This window comes from Hippopotamus amphibius, chromosome 17, assembly GCF_030028045.1.
Source record: "Hippopotamus amphibius kiboko isolate mHipAmp2 chromosome 17, mHipAmp2.hap2, whole genome shotgun sequence".
NCBI lineage: Eukaryota > Metazoa > Chordata > Mammalia > Artiodactyla > Hippopotamidae > Hippopotamus > Hippopotamus amphibius.
Window position 1 is genome coordinate 7,039,999 of NC_080202.1, and position 21,547 is coordinate 7,061,545.

General features: G+C 49.2%; 1 protein-coding gene across 2 annotated transcripts; it reads left to right on the forward strand.

The window, feature by feature from the left end:
* Nucleotides 1-17,305, forward strand: DHRS7C (dehydrogenase/reductase 7C). Of its 2 annotated transcripts, none has more exons than XM_057716270.1 (7): nt 1-140; nt 334-493; nt 8,318-8,430; nt 10,153-10,366; nt 12,074-12,166; nt 15,859-16,014; nt 17,028-17,305. In XM_057716270.1, the coding sequence occupies exons 2-7, from the start codon at nt 340-342 to the stop codon at nt 17,234-17,236; spliced, it is 939 nt and encodes a 312-aa protein (XP_057572253.1). In that variant the 5' UTR covers nt 1-140; nt 334-339; the 3' UTR covers nt 17,237-17,305. The 2 variants fall into 2 exon arrangements, with proteins under 2 accessions (XP_057572253.1, XP_057572254.1); XM_057716271.1 differs by having other exon boundaries at nt 10,156-10,366.
* The last annotated feature ends 4,242 nt before the right edge of the window (nt 17,306-21,547 follow it).

Here is a 21,547-nt window from a genome sequence, read left to right on the forward strand (position 1 = left end):
GCTATAAATAGCCATTAGGGCCCAAACAAGTGGCCTTAACACATGGCTTTCCTTCCAAAAATGCAGACCCGTTTTAATTAAATTTGTAATTAACCTTTGGGAGGGCAGGCTCCCGGATTCCATTTGCTTCTGGAGACACCGTGAGTAATTTCCTCGTCGTTGACCATTTGGGGATTAGCGCGCCGGGTGTTCGGCCGGGAAGCAGTGCTCTGGGAGTTTGCACAGAGCCTGGCTCCGGGCTTGGGGCACGCGTGCACCCTGCAGCCTCGGGCCTCCCCCTGCCCCATGTCCCGATCGGAGTCTCTCTACAAAGCGGGTTTCTGTTCCCCCTAGAACAAGATGGGCGTCACGGCCGTGCTGATGCTGCCCCTGCTGCTGTTGGGGATCAGCGGCCTCCTCTTCATCTACCAGGAGGTGTCCAGGCTGTGGTCCAAGTCAGCCGTGCAGAACAAGGTGGTGGTCATCGCCGATGCCATCTCAGGACTGGGCAAGGGTAAGTGAGCTTCGCCCCCTCTCGTGCCCACTCCCGCCCTGGAGGATGAGAGGTGACAGGGTGACGTGTGGGTGAACCCGCTGAGCAGGAGGGGGTGAGTCAAGGCTGTGTTCTCCCCCGGCATCTGTCATTAACCAGGAAGTGTCTTCTTTCTTGGAGGCTGCAGCCTCCTCACCTGAGAAATGAGGGGATCGGAATACCTGGGGTGGCAAACTCACAGCCTACGAGCCAAAATCGGTGTGCAGATGTGATTTGTTTTGCCTTCAGGGGGTTTCCAGAAATTTTGAAATGCAAAGCCCTCAGCTGGGGCAGTGAACTGGTGATGGGGCCAGACTTGGGAGCTGGGTTCAATTCTTGGCCCCACCACTCACTAGCTGGTGATGCACTGCTCGGCCTTGGGGTCCTCATCTGAAAGCAAGGATAGTAATACGCTCTGCCTCGTGATGCTGTTGTGATGAAGAAATGAATTCGTAGGTGAAAAGCACTTAGCACGGTGCCTGGAGCTGTAGTGGGCACCCTCACGTGCCAGTAGCAGTGGTCATGATGTACAATTTACGTAGAACATGCACATGTCAGCGTGCCGCACACCCCACTAATCCCTATTGTCTCACACTCGGCCTGATTCTCTCAACCACATCACCTCCTGGCCTTGAAGGCATTTACATTTGCAACGCCTGAATTAGATGGTCTCAGAGGACCCCTGTGCTGGTGGCACCTGTGACACAATAGATAGAAAACCTCCGAGGTTTTTGAGCTTCTCTCTCATTCCTAACCATAGCAGTGCAGCCCCATGTGTCACACAGTTTGGGTGTCATTTTTGCTGCTGTTTTTGTTATTTTTAATCAAACGGAGAGCCCACCAGCCAAACACTCATTAGGTCGCTCAACCAGTGTCCACTGAGTCCACCACGTCCTGAGATGGGCACGGCCCCTTCCAAAGAGGCCCGCTGGCAGGCTGGGCACCCACGCCCATGGTGCTGTCCACACGAGAACATTTGTAACCTCCCATCTAGGAATTCTCTCAGATCCTCCTTCCCTTGGGCATCCCAGGGGCAGCCCATCTGCATGCTTCGAGAAGGGGTTCGATTTCAGCGGGTTTGCCACGTGAGATAAAAAACAAAAAGTAGGCAGTAAAACTAGATTTCTGTGTGGCCCCTATGTGGGTCCCAGAAGCAATTCCTAAGAAGGATATCCTGCATCACTAGACTCACGACTCAGAAGGGACGGGGTGGGTGTGGGGAACAAGCTCCATCTTCCACAGGGACAAGCCAGGCACACACGTTTGCCCGTCCGCCCAGACACATGACAACAGGCAGTAGTGGGTGTCCTGGGGAAATGGAGCAGAGACACCCACCCCAAGACATGCAGAGCCAGTCTTTGGAGAAAACTATTCTTCAAGCAGAGCACGCCCATCAGCATCAGGACAGTTGCCAGCCCGAGACCCCTTCATCACCTTCATTCCCTGCCACCACGATTGCTCCTCTCTTGGAGGGTCCCTGAGGAGCTGACTTCTGGGCTCTGTGACTCATCCCAGAAATCCACTACCATTAGTGGGGTACCTGGGTGTTTCTCAGTTGGTCGAGGATATGGACTCTCTTGGTAAAAGATCCAAGGGTGCGTGAGAGGCACGTGCATTCTGCTGTTGATGAATGAACTGAATTACAAATGTCAATTCCATCCTGATGGTTGAGAAGGCTGTTCTATAACTGTTGTGATTTTCTGTCTTACTAGACAGGACTTCTGTTCTATCTATTGCTGAGAGATGTATATTTGATTTAGCAGTCTTGTTTATTTATTTTAAAAATCTCATTCTATGATAAGCAAACATTATACAAATCAGGGACCCAGGAAATACATCTCAGGAGGAAAATGGCATTTTCAGAGGAATATGGTCTAGTCTCTGTCATGACTAATGTCACTGCTCTTTTTTACTGTCTCTTATAGACTCATCCTAGAAAGAAATGCAAAGCTGAAAAAAATAAAGTTCGAGGATTTATGAGTAACTTGAGAAGCTGGGCATGTGTGACCTTAAATAAACGCTTAACTGGAACACACGGCTGACCACAGCGATTCTGGGTTCAAAGTGCTCCATGTCTCAGGTCTAGGGCAAGGAAAAAGGGGGGGGAGGGCACCGAGCGGATGACGTAGGCGACACACAGCCCACAGCACACGCCGGGTCCCACGAAACCTGACCAAACCCAGGGGGTAGCTCTGGAGAGCAGCAAGGAGCCCAGGGCCAAGCTGTCTCCTAGGGAAACCAGAGATGTCAGACAGAGATGTCAGGACTTCTAAACGTCACCCCAAACCCACAGAATTCGGCCAAGTCAGGGATGGGGTCACCTTGGACCCAGTGCGTCTGCAGCAACAGTGACTCTCAAAATACATAACCACTGTACTTGAACGGCTTCAGAGGGCACAGACCATGCCTGTGTTTCATCACTTCTGAGATGCACAGTTTTTCCCTTTTAAACAGTTCTAAAATTGAGCTAATTCTCTCTCAATCAACAGCATCTTATGATAGTCATGGGCCATCCTTTTGCATTTTAACGTCTCTGGAATCAGAAAGCCTGTTGCGGGCAAAGGGCCTCTGGTTTGTGAAACACGACCCCCACGACTGCCCACAGCAAGCACGGCTGCTGTTGTCACTCAGAATTACAGCCCAAACACGGGGAGGCTGGGCATTCTCCCGCCAAATGACGCTCCTTCCAGTGAATCCTCTTATTATAAAAACCACATGTATTTAAAAGGATCTTTTAAGAAAACAAGAACTGAAAACACACCCAGAACCCCATCCACTTGGGAACTCTTCATCTTATTTCCTTCCAGCAATTTTATTTATTTTTATTTTTTAAATATTTATTGGTTGCTTTGGATCTTCGTTGCTGCACTCCGGCTTTCTGTAGTTGTGGTGAGCAGGGGCTACTCTTTGTTGTGGTGCATGGGCTTCTCACTTCAGTAGCTTCTCTTGCTGTGGAGCACAGGCTCTAGGCACACGGGCTTCAGTAGTTGTGGCACATGGGCTCAATAGTTGTGGCTTGTGGGCTTCGTTGCTCCGCAGCATGTGGGATCTTCCTGGCCCAGGGTTTGAACCCTTGTCCCTTGCATTGGCAGGTGGATTCTTAACCACTGCACCACTAGGGAAACTCCCAGCAACTTTATGATGCTGAGATGTGTAACCAGCAGGGAAGAAGCACACATGGGGGTGTAGGGAGAGAGCCCACTCCCATCTCTCAAATTCGTGCAGAGGGAAATTCTTCTTTTGCATCTTGATTTTAAAAAAATTCAGATAGTCTCATGGCTTTTCTGATTACTATTAGATTATACCAAATGCTTTGGTCATGATAAATCTCCAAACATAGCTTCGATTCATAAACTGCGGCGCCCAGTCCAATACACTGGTAAACGTGTCCGTTTTCATTGAAGTTCAAGTTTCCTTCCCCTTTGCCAGACCAGCCCCAGCTAGGGCGAGTTGTGGGCCAGTTTGCTCCTCTTTCTGACCCCCCTGGGGGTGGAGGAACAGGAAGGAGGGGAGAGAAGGAAGGCAGAAAAACATCTCACCTGACGGACGCTGTTATAAGCTGTCTTCGAGCTCCATGCCTGGCACACATTTAAAATCTAGTGGATTCTTTCTCTTGTGAGCCCTTTCGTGGGCCCACGAGAATCTTGAGGCGCTGCCTGGGATATCCACCTGCGCTTTCCGTGGGGCGGCTGCACGCCCCTCGTCAGTCCCCACGCCGCCCCTGGTTTGGGGCCGTCTGCCCCACCTCCACACCTCTGCCCTTCTCAGAGCTCCTCTTGGGCAGAATTCTAAAGAGCTCCCAGCCCACTCACGATCCACCTCTGGTCCACGTGGTTGGGAGGGTTTTTAATAGAGAGACCCACCCAGGGCAGCCCCAGCTTTCCTCCCTCTGCTCTGGGAGAGCTGGCAGTGCCCGTGAGATTTCCCAGGGGCGACTCAGACATCACTCCAGGCTCCTGGCTGCAGGGAACTCACAGGTGCCTCTCTTTGCTCCAGGATGGAGATAAGGGGCAAAAACGCTCCTAACAGTTCTCTCCACAAAAACCCTCTTTCCAAGTCCCTTCCTCTCTCCTCTTCTTTACCGGCTTGCATCCTATTTGGGGTAAAGGGAATGAAGCTTCATGAAACAGTGTTTCCATTATTTCCTTTGAAAACCTGCATCTTGGACCCTCGCCCAACTGTGGAATTTTATATCTGATCTTGGACATTCCAATTTTAAATCCTGTTACCATAATCATACGTATAATTAACATCCAATCTCACACACACACACACACACACACACACACACACACACAGAGTCAAGTGTTATGGCACTGTATTTGACCCACTGTTTTGAATCTTATATAAAAGAACATACTATATTGTGAAATTTCCATATCGGTAGACCAATTTCTGCAACATCAGTTTTAAAGCCTTTGGAAGAACTGATATATAGATACACCATCATTTATGTAACCAACATCTCCAGCTCTTTATTGTTGCAATGATACTGAGAAAAATAACATGAAAACTATTTCTTGCAGACATTCCTAATTATCTCCTTAGAATAAATGCCCATAAATGAAAAATTGGGCCATGCTTACTTTTAAGGATTCTGTTAATTTTTCTTCCAAAAGACTGTGGCAACTTACGCCCCTGCCAGCAGTGAATATGTGACTATTACCAATTTTGTTTTGATTAAAATTTGTGTCATCTTTTAATTTGCATTTCTTTATTCTTGGCATTGAATTTCTATCTTCTGTGTATTAGCTCTTTGTACTTTTACGAATTGCTTACACAGCCAATTTCTTTATTAGGGTCTTTATTGATTTACGAGAGTTCTTTGTGGATTAAGTAAATTAACTCCTTTTCTGATATATGTATTATAAATAGGTTTCCTCATTTTAGCTCCCTCCTCAATTTCTATTTATGTTTTTTTTCTGTAAGGAAGGTTTTTTTTTAAGGATAAAAAACTGTAAATAATTTTTTATTATTTCTTCCTTCAGTGCTGTGCTTAAGAAACCTTTCCCCAAAGCAATATAACCATTTCTATTTTCTTCTAGGTCTTTTATGTTTCTATTTTTACATTTAACTATTTAATACATTTGGTATATTTTACCTATATTTTTTTCCCTCTCAAATAGTCATCCAGTAGGCCAAAAGCCGCTTTTAAATAATATGTTCTTTTCCCACTGATTCAACACGCTAACTTTATCATATATTATGGGACTTCCCTGGTGGTCCAGTGGGTAAGACTCCACACTCCCAATGCAGGGGGCCTGGCTTCGATCCTTGGTCAGGGAATTAGATGCTGCATGCATGCTGCAACTAACAGTCCACATGCCACAACTAAGACCTAGGGCTGCCTGAATACATACATGCATACACACATACATACATACATAAAAATGGTTAAAAAACAAAAACAAAAACTCTGTGCTTCCACTGCAAGGGGTGCAAGTTCGATCCCTGGTTGGGGAACTAAGAACCCACATGCTACGTGGTACGGCCAAAAAAAGAAAAAAAAATTCTTATGAATACTTGGTTCTATTTTTAATCCATATTTCTATCTATACTTGAAACACTAAAAATGCTTTCATCTCTGTTGCTATATAATGTATTTTAATAACTGATAAAGTTAGTCCACCCCCAGTATTGTTTATCAAAATGTTCTTTGCCTTTCTTGCATATTTATCGCTCCAAGTAAAATTTATAAGTTATTCCAAATAAAGTTTAGGACCTTTCTGTCGCTTTCCAAGACAGGCTGGATCTTGATTTATGGCACCAGATTCTCTGGGAGATGGGCTGACATCTTTGTTGAATTTCACCAGAATGACCACGGATAGCCCTTTTCTCAATAAAACACCTACATTTAGAGAAGTCTTCCGTTGTGTGTGGGGCTAACAATTCAAGGTGATAATTGTTCACACAGTTATTTCTTGATACGAGTTTCCCTTTGTCAGCAGAACTGACCACAGCTTCCCTCCTCCCGGCTCCCCAAGTCACACCGACCACACCTGTTTCTAGAGAGACCCCCCTCCCTAGAGCCTTCCCTTTTCCCTATCAGCCCCTCCTGCTCCCATCTGGCTTAGACTGAATGGTCCAGCACCTCAACTGCTCCTTCTCCAATACCACAATCCCCCTGCCCACAATGCCCACTCAGCAAGCCTCCGCCACCGGTCCTGTCCAGCTGGCCCCCTTCTCTCCACCTGCTCCAGCTGCTGAGACTGGCAGCAGAAAATCACCCAAACATAAGATCACTTAGAGCCATGGCATTTGGGATTTCCAGCCTCCAGTGGGCACCCAGTGCTGCCCAGCTACCCTTTGGCACCCCCAGGCAGCCCGGGTCCACCACTGCTTGGTGTAAAATGGGACAGCAATGGCTGCTCCCCTGTAGCAGGTGTGGTTGGCACCCTTCCCAGACCCCTGCACCTGGCCAGTCCATCCACCCCCAGGTGCCATGAGTATTGGCGGCCATGGCTCATAGACTTGCCTCTGCCAGTGGACACACACCCTCTGTACTCAGCCCCGGAGGGAGGCAGCACGCCGTCAGCGACTGGTTGACACAGGTGTACAAAAGGCTGGTCCTCCTGCATCCAGGTGGGACAGCTTTGCAGTTGGGTTTACACTCCAGAGGCTTCCTTGGGTGCAGTCAAAGCTAGACTTTACTTGAGGCCACATCCTTGCCCTGTACCTACTCCATACCCTTCTTCCCTGACAGATTTTCTCTAAAGAGCACTGCCCGAATTAATCCTGGCCACCTGAATCTCTGTCTTAGACTCTGTTCCTAGGGAACCCAACCTAAGCAACTACTGCATGGGATGACTGTGAGAATTAAATCAGCTATTATACATAAATCTCTTTCAATAGCCACTCAAGCAAGTAAACTGTCAAAATCTGTTAACCTTATTGTTCTTAAATACCAGTGTTACTGCCACATAAAAATACTTGTATCTACCAACCATTGCCCAGTTGAGAATGTTGGGTGAGTCAGAAATTTGTCCAGAGTAAAATTAACTAGACAGAAGGTAGGTTTTCTTTTTAATAAAAAGAACGCTGGCTGGAGTATCGACCCACAGAAAAACGTGGAGGAAAGGAGTAACATTTGGTCTGGAAAAAAACATGGCAGCTGTCCCCAGCATCTTCAGACTGAGATATATTCAGAGCTGTGCTTTCAGGGGTCTTGTTGGACAGCCATCTTTCTGTTCAGTTTGAGAGAATGTCCTTAAAATCAGAACCACCCAATGGGGGAGGAGCTATTTTATTCCCCTGTGAGCTGCCCTTCACAGGAGGCAGCTGTGCTGAGGCTGGAAACAAGAAGAAATTCCAGAGGAGGTTGAATGCAACAACCTCTAAAGGAACTCCTGGCTCTAAGGCTTTTGAATGCTTTTTTTTATTTTAAATATATGTGCTTTTTAAAAATATTTATTTATTTATTTTTTTATTTATTTATTTATTGGCTGCACTGGGTTTTCGTTGCTGCGCATGGGCTTTCTCTAGTTGCAGCGAGTGGGGGCTATTCTTTGTTGCAGTGAGTGGGCTTCTTGTGGCAGTGGCCTCTCTTTTGTTGGGGAGCACGGGCTCTAGGCACATGGGCTTCAGTAGTTGCAGCATGCGGGCTCAGCAGTTGTGGCGCATGGGCTTATTTGCTTCGCGGCATGTGGGATCTTCCCGGACCAGGAATCGAACCCGTGTCCCCTGCACTGGCAGGCACCAGGGAAGTCCTCTTTTGAATTCTTTGAATTCTTGAATTTGTGAGAGGAGCTCCCCACCAGTGGTTTCACCCACACAGTACAGCCTGTCCTCCTTCCTTCTTCCCCTCAGAGTGTGCTCGGGTGTTCCACACCGGCGGGGCCAGGCTGGTGCTGTGCGGAAAAAGCTGGGAGAGGCTGCAGAGTCTGTACGATGCCCTGATCAGTGTGGCTGACCCCAGTAAGGTAAGGCCCTCTGGCAAGCGATGTGGGCAACCCCTGGGCACCCTTAGCCGTCATTGCTTGTTACACAGCAGCTTTTCAGGTGAAATTTGGTGCTTGCTTTGGGGAAATGTAATCTTGACACAGGTAAGTCTGCCAACTTGGGGGCTGACTCATTTTGACCCCTCACCACGCCAGAAACGTGTTCTCTAGCCTCTGAGCCGCCCCACCCCCCATTCTATTTAACTCAGACTCAGAGGATCCAGAAGATACCGTATGTCACAGATATGGGCTCTGGTTATAAACACTCACGGCTGATTTTTAAAATAACACTTCAAAGAATACTTCCTTCAAAGAGGGAGTTCCCTGGGGATCCAGTGGTTAGGACTCAGTGTTTTCACTGCTGCGGCCAGGGTTCAATCCCTGGTCGAGGAACTAAGATCCCGCAAGCTGCGCAATGTGGCCCCACCGCCACAAAAATTCCCTTCAAAGAAATCAGGGAAACGATGTCCCCTTCATGGAGTTATATAGGAGGTGAACATATTTCAACATGGCTGGGGTTTTCAAAGCATTTCTGCAGCATTGTTTAAGAAACTGCCTTTAGAGAGCACTCTTCAGATTTTTTTTTTTTAATCTTTGCCCTTGATGTCGAATTTGGTTTTGGAAAAAGCCAAAAACAATTCAGAACTAAGTCTGGTATTTGAGACGACAGAGCAAACAGGACAATATAGCATACTTCAAGGTATGTTTCTTGGGATGTTATTAGGTATTGGTTATTAGATAAGTAAAAACGAGGTTCTGGGACTTCCCTGGCGGTTCAGCGGTTAAGACTCCACACTTCCAATGCAGGGGGCATGGGTTCGATCCCTGGTCAGGGAACTATGATTCCACATGCCTCACAGAGTGGCCCCAAAACAAACAAACAAACAAAACCCCACAACCCAACCCCCCCCCCAACAAAAAACAAACAAACCCAAGGTTCTGAGACCAGTTGGATGGGAAATACTGAGTTAGGCCAAGCTTGTCTGACTGATTTCCTTTCTGCAGGACTTTTCAGAGCCTTTGCTATGCAAATGTGCATTGTGTTATCTCCAAGAAGAACATAGAATAGTCTGTATTTCCTAAAGAAATCTGAGCAGGGAACCTTCTTTTTAAGGCCATATCTCAGGACTAGTGTTTGTCAAACACCAGGATTGCATTTACCACATGGATTCGTCAGTTTTTCCATCTGTATCCCTTCTAAACCATGGGAATCTTGACGACAGCAAGTGTGTAGGGCTGAACACAATGCCTGGCACGTAGATGGTGCTGCACAAAAATTGTGTTGAGTTTTGGCCAAAAACCAAATGTGGCTACAAAGTACTGGGCAGATTCTCTGATGGCTTGGAAGCCAGTTTGAAAGCAATTTCCAAAAAGGAGCTCAGACGTGTTGTAAGAAATGACATCACTGGTAGAATCAATGCACAGTCTCCGTTTGAATTTCTTAGTTCTGGCCCCTTGACCAGAAGTTCAGACGTCTCACTGCATGTTTGCAGGTTGGGAATGCTATTGTTGCTCTGGTCCCCAAGAAGGCATTTTCTCCATCACTTTCCTTGCTCCCAGAGTCATCTCTGCTTCTTCCTCATCATTTGTTTGTAGTCATTCCATGAGCTCTGCGTTTCAAAAGGGGTGGCTCTTAGAATGAAGGGCCCTCAGGTCTGCAGGGATATACCCACACAAGCCTTCTTGACTCTCTCATTGGTCCAGCAGACGTTCACCCCAAAGCTGGTCCTCTTGGATCTCTCGGACATCAGCTGTGTCCCAGATGTGGCTAAAGAGGTCCTGGATTGCTACGGCTGCGTGGACATCCTCATCAACAATGCCAGCGTGAAGGTGAAGGGGCCTGCCCATAAGATTTCTCTGGAGCTCGACAAAAAGATCATGGATGCCAATTACTTTGGACCCATCATACTGACCAAAGGTCTCGTGAGTTTGACCTTCCTGTGAAATCCAGGGTTCTGTTACGTCTCCAGACAGTCATTCAATCCTGGATGGAGTCTCCCGTCCCCGTTAGAAAAATCTCTGCTTATTTGGTGGAAGCTTTCAGCACCTGATTGTAGATGTTGATGAAAGAAAAGGGATTGTGAAAGTCTCTGCCTGGTATATTCCAACCTCCTCTCTAGGAAGCTCTCTCCCTAAGCCCTGCCCTCTCCTCCTCTTTTCTTACTTATATCCACGGCTCCTCTCCAATCCCATTCCACATCTCTGGACCATTGTCTTCATCTCCTACTAGTCTTTTACTATATCAACCTCGTGACTGAGCTGCTCCTAATCGTGACAGTTGGTCCAAGGTTGAAATTCTGTCCTCAGTTATGAAGAAGAAAAGCGTTCATCCCAAACTACAAGAGACCCAGAATACTGTCAATCCCTTTGCAGAAACAGGAAGGCAGGAGCATGTCTCCCTTTTAAGGGTAAAATGGTGGTTCTGTGTGGAGATTTCTAAGGACCAAGTTCAAATGCAGGTCTGAAGCCAGGGTTGTGGGGGACGGCCAGAGACGACATGGAAAAGAACCAAGAGTTGAAGCCCTCCTCCCAAATAAAGTTTATCAAAGCAGAAGCATAAAGGGGAGGATATAGGCATGGAGAATGTCTACATGTAGGGAGCGGGGTGCCTGGCAAAGGCTGAGAAAGCAGGATCTTGGAGCTGCCTTCTCCTCGGCCAGAATCTCCATGATGATGGGATTCTGAGACCTGTGACAGATGAAAGGAAAGGAGCACTGGGAGCAGAAAGGTGACACCCCAGAGCTTCTAAGATGATGCCCCAGAGATCACAGTTTCCTCCAGCCCAGTTGCTGTGGACAAACCAAGCAGGCCAGCCAAGCTGTGTCCATCACTCAACCTCTGACAGTTCAGGTTCCCTGGCATCAAAGTAAGGAATGCAAACCTGAGTCTTTTGATTTTTTTTTTTTTTTTTACCATCTCCCTATTTCATCTGTGCTATTATTCACTCCATAGCTTTTCCTAAATTTCCTCATTTGTAAATTAAATCAATTTAGGAGGAAATCTTTACCACAAATTAAAAACCCCTTTCTCTCTCCATAAATAAAAGAAAACCTGAAATCAAAACAAAGTAGTAACTCCTCCCAAGGCAAAGGGCTGAGGTCTTTCCTCTCTTTTTAAAAAAAGATTAGCACATGCTAGAAAAGTATTAAAGACCCATGTTGGAACCAACTTTCCTACTGGAAGCAACAGGAGAATTGGAAAGGGATTACCTTTCTTACTACTGAAATGGTGTCACTTCATTGCACATGGATGGGTCATTTAAAATCAGCCAGGGAATTCCTGTTGGTCCAGTGGTTAGGGGTCTGCGCTTCTACTGCAGGGGGCATGGGTTCAATCCCTGGTTGGGGAACTAAGATCCCGCATGCCGCACTGTGCAGCCAGAAAAATAAATAATAAATAAAATAAAATAAAATAACCCAGCAATTTGCCACTCAAGCCCTGTCCACTCTTAGGAAACACTGGATAACTGGTCACCGGGGTCCATTCCATTTGTGCCCCCCTGTACTCTAATTACCAAGGAGGAAGAGGAGGCCTGTGTGCTAAGGGGGTCTGGGGAAGGGGTCTGCCTGCTGCTGCCTGACTCAGCCTCAGGTTTGTAACTGTGACTCTGTCCTGCGCTTCCCAGCCCTGCTCCCCAACATGATCTCCCGGAGGACCGGACAAATCGTGTTAGTGAACAGCATCCAAGGGAAGCTTGGCATCCCGTTCCGTACAGCCTGTAAGTTGCTCAGACAAACGCGTTTCGTCTTATGTTATGTGTCTTATAAGACAAGAGACGTGTCTAGGACTAGGCGTGTGGTTACACAGGGGGAGAGGGTCCAGCGAGGAAAGCATCGGTTGGCTTTTCTTTCATCCCTTCTGCTCCATTTTTTTTAAATTTTATTTATTTATTTATTTATTTATTATTTGGGGGGGACTTCTGCTCTGTTTTTGAGCACATACGGCATGCAGATGACTATGGGAGATATAGATAAGCCTTCCCCTCCACCCCCAGAAGCTCACATCTCACAAGCTCATGAACACGATCAATGCCAGATCAAGGTCATGCTCCTGACAGGAGTCCCTTGAGGGACAAGAACGAGTACAACTGGGAAAGAAAGAAGGGGTGCACGTCCCCAAAGGGGAGAAGGGATGGAGAGGTTCTGAGGAAGGAGGAAGGAGAAAAGGAAAAGGACAGAATTCCAGGGGAGGCAAGAGAGAGAATTCCAAAGGTGAGAGTCCTCTAAAAAGTTCAAGGAGGAGAGAGATTTCTTGGTGCATGTTCTTGGGATCCAGTTGGGAAAATTCTGGAGACATTCCCACCTCCCATGAGGTAGGATGTGGTAGGACAGACACGTCTCATACGTTCCCTTATGGCCCAAAGTACCATGCACGAAACAGGAGCTGGGTTAAGTATCTGGTGGGTAGAAGGATGGGAGGGAGGGAGGAAATGAGGAACGAAAAATGGGGGGCTGGCGGGGAGGCTGATGTGGTCTTCTGGGACCGCCATAAACAAATACCACAGACGAGGTGGCTTAAACCACAGAAATGTATTTTCTCACAGCTCTGGAGGCTGGAAGTCAAAGTGTGGGCAGGCCTGATTTTTCCTGAGGCCTCTCTCCTTGGCTTGCAGATGGGCTGCTCCCTGAGTTTTTGTGGGGGGCACCCCTGCCGTCTTCTCCTCTTCTTATAAGGACACCAGTCAGACTGGATTAGGACCCACTTAATTGGCCTCATTTTAAATTAATTACCTTTTAAAGGCCCTTATCTCAAAATCCAGCCACAAAGTGATCTACTGGGGTTAGGACTTCAACACATGAAATTTGGGGTGGGGGTGCTGGAGACACAGTTCAGCCCATCATGTCCCCCTAGTAGTGTTTTACTCTCCTTTCCTTGTTTGCATTAGTTAGATTAAGCCTAAAGTGCTTCCTCCTCCGTATGACAGTCTCAACGGGATGGCCCAGGTTAGTGGGCATCACTGTTCCTCACGGCCACTTGGGGGCGCAGTCATGCCAAGTCACGGCTTTGGCATTATTTTCCATGTGGTCAAAGCTGGTTCTCACCCCATGTGGGTTCCGGCTGGCAAGACGAGGGCAGAGAGCATCGGGGAGGCGTGCCCAGTGTCTAAGCCCCAGGGCAGGGGTCACCATACAGCACTGCTCACGTCCTGTTGGCGAGAAGCCAGCCAAACACGTACCCCGTGCTGCAAGGGAGGCTGGGAATCACAGTCGGCCTGTGGGCCCAGGACGGGAGAAGAATGCAGCTGGGCCCGCACAGGGCAGTCTTTGCCACGTCCCTCATTCCGCCCCCACCCCGCCCATCTAGAACCTCACCACTGTTCCTTCTTACAAACTCTCTCCGTCCATGTCATTTCCAGCAGCTGGATTACTTTCCACCTGCTCCCTGCCTTCATTCTTTCAACAAACAGCAATCAAATGCCTAGAGCCAGGTGCAGGGACACAGACAACAGTGACATGATACACTGTGGCACGGGCAATGCAACCGGCTCTTTGGCCGCCAATCAACATGGAACCCCAGGCACTGGTTTCCTTGGAGCATTTCTGAAACACAGCATTGAGGACAGAGGATTCCAACGAGGCTCTTTCCACCCCGTGCTGTGCATGGTCTGGCTCTTCTGCAATTGAGGGATTAAGGGGTGCAGGGTTTCCCACATACATGTCAGAGCTGCAGAGAGGTGACCCTGGGCCAACCCCAAGTTCTCTCCTCCCTCCGGGTCTGGCTTCTGCCAGGCGCTGGGGGCTGACCTGGGAGTGACCGAGGTCCTCTGACTGCACGAGTGGGTCTCCTTCCACATCCCAAAGACATGCAGCATCGCTGGCTGCCACAGCACCGTCCGGGTGGGGAGACTGGGGGCTCTGAGGCTCAGACCAGACACACAGGCTTGGAGGCAGCCCATCCTGTCTCTGTGCACGGCCCCCTCCTGCACTACCCACACCTCAGGCGAATCAGCGCTATCCCAGCCCACCTCTGCCTCCAGGTCCTCGCCCAGGGCTCGGCTGAGAGCGGGGGCTTCAGCACTGAATGACTGAAGGAATTGATAAGTTGATGGATGAATAAACAACAAGCTCATAAGCCTTTTTCTCGGGGGGGGGGGACGGGTAACAACTGTATTGACGTAGTATTTACATACCATACAATTCACCTCTTTCAAGTGCACATGCAGAGCTCAGAGATAATGCGAGCCTGGTTCCAGAGCACCTCAAGAAAGCGAGTATCGCAACAAAGAGACAAAGAGACGCGCATGAATTGTTTGGTTTCCCAGCGCATACGAAAGTTATGTTGACACTATACTGTAGTCTATTAAGTGTGCAGTAGCCTTATGTCTGAAAAGACAATTACATATCTCAATTTAAAAATACTTTGTTGCTGAAAAATGCTTACCATCCCCTGAGCCTTCAGCAAGATGTCATCTTTTGGTTGGAGGAGCGTTTGAAATGTTTTAAGAATGATCAAAACGTGACAAAGAGACACACGAAGTGAACAAACGATGTTGGAAAACTGGTGCTGATAGACTTGCTCAAGGCAGGGTGGCCACAAGCCTTCGATTTGTAAAAAATGCAGTATCTGTGAAGTGCAGTAAAGCGAAGCTATGCGTGAACTATGACATCACCACAATCAACCGCAGAGCACTTTTGCTACCCCCCCAAAGAATACCCCACAGTCCTTGGCCTTGACCAGCGAATCCCCCCCACCCCAGTCCTAGGCAACCATTCATTCATCTGCTTTCTGTCCCTGTAGATTTGCCTATTCTGTACATTTCCTATAATGGAATCTTACAATATGTGGTCCTTCCTGACTACCTTCTTTCACTTTTCACCATAATGTTTCATGGTGTATCTATGTTGTAAAACTTTGTTACATGTTAGTGTGTATCAGAGTGCCCTTCCTTTTTATGGCTGGATAACATTCCATTGTATGGATGTACCACACTTTATTTATCCATTCATCAGTTCATGGACATTTGGGTTGGTTCTCCTTTGGGGCTATTATAAGTAATGCTGCTGTGAACCTTTCTGTCATAGTTTTTGTGTGGAGTGTGTTTTTATTTCTCTTGGGTATAAAGTCAAGAGGGGAACTGCTGGGTCCCCTGGCGACTGTATCTTTAAATGTCTGAGGAACTGGTCCCTGTGCTATATATTATGCCCATTTTAAAGATAAGAAAACTGAGCCCCTGAAAGTAAAAATGAGCCACTGGCCCAAAGTCACACGGTGGGCAAGCGGCTAAATTGGATTCGGTCCCATCTCTGCATCTGTCCACTGCTTCACAAGGGCTCTCTGTCCTCATCTATGAAGTGAGGGGCAGGTGACCTGAGGCCTCTCCCGGTGGAGCTTGTAGGGATGTGTGTCCGCAAGGGCCCTCCTGGGAAGCACAGCGGGACCCGCGCCCACCCCCGCTGGTTTCTCTTCCAGATGCCGCCTCCAAGCACGCGGCGCTCGGCTTCTTCGACTGCCTGCGGGCGGAGGTGGAGGAATACGACGTGGTTGTCAGCACCGTGAGCCCCACCTTCATCTGCTCCTACCACGTCCATCCAGGCCAAGGAAACTGGGACGCCTCCATCTGGAAATGTGAGTTTCAGAGCGAAGCCGAATGGGCCGGGGGCTGGGGAGGGCTCCCGGGGGGGCCCAAGGAGGTGTTCCGGAAGCATGAGACTGGGGAGCTGGGGCCCCTGCACCCAGCTAACAGCGGGGAGGGACCCCAAAACTTCAGTCCTGAGGCAGCAGGTCGATGGAACCCTGCCTGCAATCAGCAGACCAAGGCCAGGCTGGGCTCCATCACTCCCAGGCTCTGTGACCTTGGCCACGGAACTGCCCGTCTCTGGGCCTCAGTTTCCCGTGTGGAACAGGCAGGAGTTGGTCTTCGAGAACTTCCTGCTCCCCTTGCCCTAGGAGGCAGCACAGAGGAGAGGCTCAGAGTCTGGCTCCAACTGCCTGCATTTGAAGCTCGCCTCTGTCACATATTAAGCGTTTGAACACGGGCAACTCCCTTCATCTCTCTGCCTCAGTTTCCCCTTTGGAAAATGAGGGTTGAAGGTAATACCTAACTTACACACTCAGAGGGAACACCGGAAGTTCCAGCTCCTAGAGGGTCTGGTGCAGCACCCAGCACATCTGTGAGTGCTCTGTAAATGCACCTATGATCACTTATTCTCAAATGCTCTACACAGGGCGGCTATCCCCTGCCCGACGCTCTGTCTACATTAGGGAACCGAGATGAACCAAAACTTGGGCAAGCGGTTCCAGGAAGCTCTGGACAAACACAGCTTCGCAACAGCTATAAACAACAATTCCTTCATGCATCCGGCACCTTCCTGTTTTTTAAGCTCTTTCTCAGCCCTTCAACGGCTCATAACCACCCTGGGATGTTAACAGGGCAGGAAGCTGCGCCCACTTTACAGATGCGGAAGCTGAGGCGCAGGGGATAAAGTGCTTCCTCGGCGCGCACGGCCGGCAGACGACAGAGCTGGTCGCGAGCTTGGGACTCCAGCACCGCACACCCCTCCGCACCTCTGGGGACGCGGCTCTGACCACCCCCCTGCCACGGAGGCTATCAGCCCCGCCCCTTCCTGGGGGCTTTTCAGTCTTTTTCAGGAAGCTGACCTACGGGGTGCACCCCATGGACGTGGCGGAGGAGGTGATGCGCACGGTGAGACGCAAGAAGCAAGAGGTCTTCCTGGCCAACCCCATCCCCAGGGCCGCCGTGTACATCCGCACCTTCTTCCCCGAGCTCTTTTTCGCTGTGGTGGCCTGTGGGGTGAAGGAGAAACTCAACGTCCCAGAGGAGGGGTAACTGCAGGGGGTGAAAGGGTCACCCCGAGGGGAATAAAGGCTTTGCTGGCAGGTCCTAGTTCCTCTGTCCTCTCAGCACCGGGGGCCAGAATCAATGGCCCAACCTGCGCTCCACCTGCGGGAGATGTTCACCATCCCGGTGGGGGTGGCCTGAAGGCCAGCCTGGTCATACCTCTGGGTGTCTCCCACGCGACATTCCCAGGACACGCTTCCAAAAGCTTCTCGACCCTATAGGGTGACAACCCAGCAGAAAAACAAACCATAACAGGCCCAACCCCCCCAACACACACACACACACACACACACTGTGGCCATCAGCCCACCCGGGAACTCAGAAAACCACTTCCATTTTACACAAGGGTGACATGCCCACTCAGTCCCCAGCCATAGAAGCTAGACTTGGCAACAGATAGAACTTTCTGGAACGATGGGAATAGTCTGTCATCTGCAGTGTCCAGTCTGGCAACCACCAGCCACATGTGGCTGAATACTTGAAATGTGGCCGAATACTTGAAATGTGGCCTTTGCACCTGAGAAACAGAATTCTAAATTTTATTTAATTTGAGTTAATTTAAATTTCAATAGCTGCATGGCGCTAGCAGCTCCCAGGTTGGCAACAAAGACCTGTAATCCTTGGTTTTGGCAGGATGTCAGAATCAGCCCTGTCCCTGGATTTAATTGGTCCAAAGAGGAGCTGGGGCACAGCTGTTTAAGGTGCAACAAATCTTGAGAACTTCTGCCCTGGGGCATCCAGCCTTTTCTTACCTTCTCAAAGCAAAATTCATTTAAAACTGTCATCCTTGTTATTGGTGGGTATTTCTCTTAATTTAGTGTTTCTTAAACAAAACAGTTAATGATTCCTGAAATCTTGGAAAGTGTGGGGTACATTTTTTGCACTAATAATTGTAACTACTGATGCAAATTTTTCTAATATTTACAGATGAAAGAGGGCTCAAATTTCCTCCCTGAACTCAAGCCATTTACAAAATCAACATGCATGCAGTACACGTCCGCATGTATGTATCCCTGAATTTAAAAAGCAAAATGTCCAGGATCACGTGATCAGCAGGGAACCCAGGCTACCACCGCCGCTGGCCAGGATGTGTTGGCAGAATTTAGCAGGGTCAGCTCAGGCAGGACAGGCCTAGGGTCAGCAAGGTGACCTTCTATGTTACCACTGCTGTTGGGTGTTGGGATTCTAGAGGTGCTTAGGCCAGAATGATGGAGGGTTGGGAGGGGCTGGGAGGCGGGGGAACAGACAACAGCATCAGGAAAATGACTGATGTGATTGGTGGCCAGGGACAGAGATGGCAGCTTCGGGACAAGAAGGGCTGCAGCCAGAGCCGCAGGCAGCCAGTCCCGGGGTTGCATCAGGGCTGGGCTCCAGTGAAGCTTGGCCATGCCCCAGCCCCGGGCCTGGGGTCCTGACCTGTTCTCTAGGGCTCTGTCTCCTCTCAGGCTGGAGTGGGGCTGAGGGGACCATCCTGTGGGGGTGGGGGTGGATGGACAGAGAGGGACTGCCTCTGGGAAGCATCCACACTGGCACTGAGCCAAATTCTGGGAGAGCAAAGACTTGGAGACTCCAAGGAGGGGAAAGACCTCAGACCCCTGGGGTTCCCCCAAAAAAGCCACATTGGATGGCTCGGGAAGAAGGACCTTCGTGTCAGTGGGTCTGCTCTGATGTCCCTGCAGCCAAAGAGGGTCAGGGACCTGTGGGCGGACCCAGCCTCAGCAGGACTGACTGACCGGCATCCCCAAGCTTCCTGAAGTTGAATTTCCTGTCCATGGGCTTTGGTCTCCCACTGACTGGATGTCCCCTATGGCCTTTAGGATGTTCCTGTGTCCACGCAAGCCCGCTGCCCTCTCAGGATGGGGTATCTCACCAGCCTAACAAGTGAAAACCCACAACCCTTAGAAAATTTTCTGTTGCTGGCAGGGAAAGCATCATGCAATAAGAGGAGTGGCCACCAGGTGTCACTGTGGCTCCAAACCTATTTCATAGCTGCCTTCTCTGCACAGAAATTCAGCAGAGCAGAGCAGTAACACGCCCATGAAATTGCATGCAATTCGTCATCTCCAAGGAGCATTCCCCTCCAAGATCCCATCTGGTCTTCACATCAACCTCGAGTTACTGGAACAGCTGACAAATCTATTTCACCAACGAGAAAACTTGAGGGTGGGCATGCTCTGTGGGATACTCTTGGCAGAACCAGGGCAGCCTTGAGGCAGTTAGCCCCTGGGACACAGAAGGACTGGACCTCAGAGGCGAGTGACCGTCCCAGACCATAGAGTGAACTGAAACATTGATTCACCCAAGTAACTAGAAAGCCCTGTTTCAGGTGTAGATCCAGGCATCCAAATGATGCCACCAGGATTCAGGTTTGTTTGTTTTTGTTTTGTTTCGTTTTTGCCATCTCTCAATAACATATTCTACTGGGAGGGCCTCATTCTCAATAGCCCCCCGCCTCCCCCTCCCCCCCCCATCTTCACGACAAGACGGACACCGACAGCTCCAGGCTCACATCCTAACTGCTGAGAAGCCAAGTAGAAAAACATTCCTCTTTCCCCCTAGTTCCAGCACCCACCTGGTCATGTAGCCATCTTGAAACCACCCCGTGTGTCTGACTGCCCAAGTCAGGGCTACGTGCCCATTCCAAGGCAGGAGAGGTGGGGCAGCTCTGTCTGATGAACAAAGTGGAGAGGGTGTGGTTTCTCAAGAGAAAACTAAGATGCTCTTACAAGAAGAAAGGGAGAACACACTTACGGGCAAAACAAGCCTTTCTTTGTAAACACATCTCTGGAGAAGATGAGGGAACTTCTAAGTATTTACCACCTACCTGCTACCTTACTAGGAACTTTCACACATCACCTTATGCAATGCTCCCAGCTAGTCTCCAAGACCAACATTAGTGGTTCCCTTTCTACCCATGAGGAAAACAGAGGCTCAGAAAGCAAGGTAGGTAATTAAGCCCAAATCACACAGCTGGTCAGTGGCAGAGCTGGGACCTGGGTGGAGATGGTTGGAGCCCTTGCAGCTGAAGATGGCCAATAACCTGTCTGGGTGAGGTTTCCAAATGTACAGTCAGATCACCCCCACCTTCCTGCTGTGCCCTGATCAACAATGGTATCAGGGGAACTCTAGGTTGCAAAGTCAGTCAAGGAGTTTCCATTACAAAGGCTAAGCTACAGTGGGGAAGTCTGGTGTGGACTAGATGGTGCCAGAAAAGGGAAGTGTCTGTTGCCCCAAAGGGAAATGTTCAGGTAAATAAACAATAAGAGGATCTGGAGGATTTAGCAGATGCTTTTGGAGCCCTGTGGTCCATCCCCCACTCCATCCCCAGGGTCAGCGGTGGCTATCACAGAAGGCTCCCACACCTGCCGGCAGCACTCCACCTCCCCTGGTCACTTCTCTGCCTGGGGGGCTTTCTCTAAAGCCTGAGAGTCCCTTCAACCCTTGCAGGTGCAGTCCAGAACTGCACAAGAGTTAATGTCCCAATGGGGGGCATTGTTCAGCCAGCAGGGGACGGGAGCTGGCGGGCAATGACCAACCTCTCACCCTTAGGTGGACAAATCTGAAGCACATTAGAAGAGTGTTTTGCACATACAGTAGATGCTGTGGAAATGTTAGTTACAACTACTGTATTACATGTTATCTTTGCAATTTCAAGATGTAATCAAGTCAGCAGGCGCTTGGTTACCACACCATGCCTGTGTCTGTTCAGTACAGGTGATAGCCTGCTGACCAGATCTGGAAAGCAGGATGCAGCTAGCATATACCTCTCCGTTTGCTCCCAGAACTGTAATTCTGTAACTCGTATAGATTACGATCTCCTCTCCTCTAGATGTTCTTCCTCCTCTGACCCTACGGGCCCTTGGGGCTTCTGATACCGCCAGTATGACCTCCCAGCCCAAGATTCTGGACTTGCAAACCCTTCCTTCCACTAGTGGAAGAGAGCAGATGGCGGATAAAGCAAAGTGATCCCAGACCTTGGAGGACATGCTGGGAGTCAGGAGGGAGGTATCACCACCAGACCAGTGTCCCTGCCTCAGGAGCAGGGAAAGGTCCAGGCAGGGTACCCGGGCTTCCAGAGGAGGACAGGAGACCCTTTCTGCCACACTGAGCTAACTCAATCACTGGCCACGCTCGTACCTGGCTCAATGGCTTTCAACGTGCCTCAAACTTCAACTTACAGATGTCCAGGAGCCACTCTGTGATTTGAAAAAAGCATCAAAGTATTTCTGCCATGCTTCCTCCTGAAACATCCCTTGACCAGATGGCCACAGCGTACACTCCGATGCAAGGTCAAGGTTG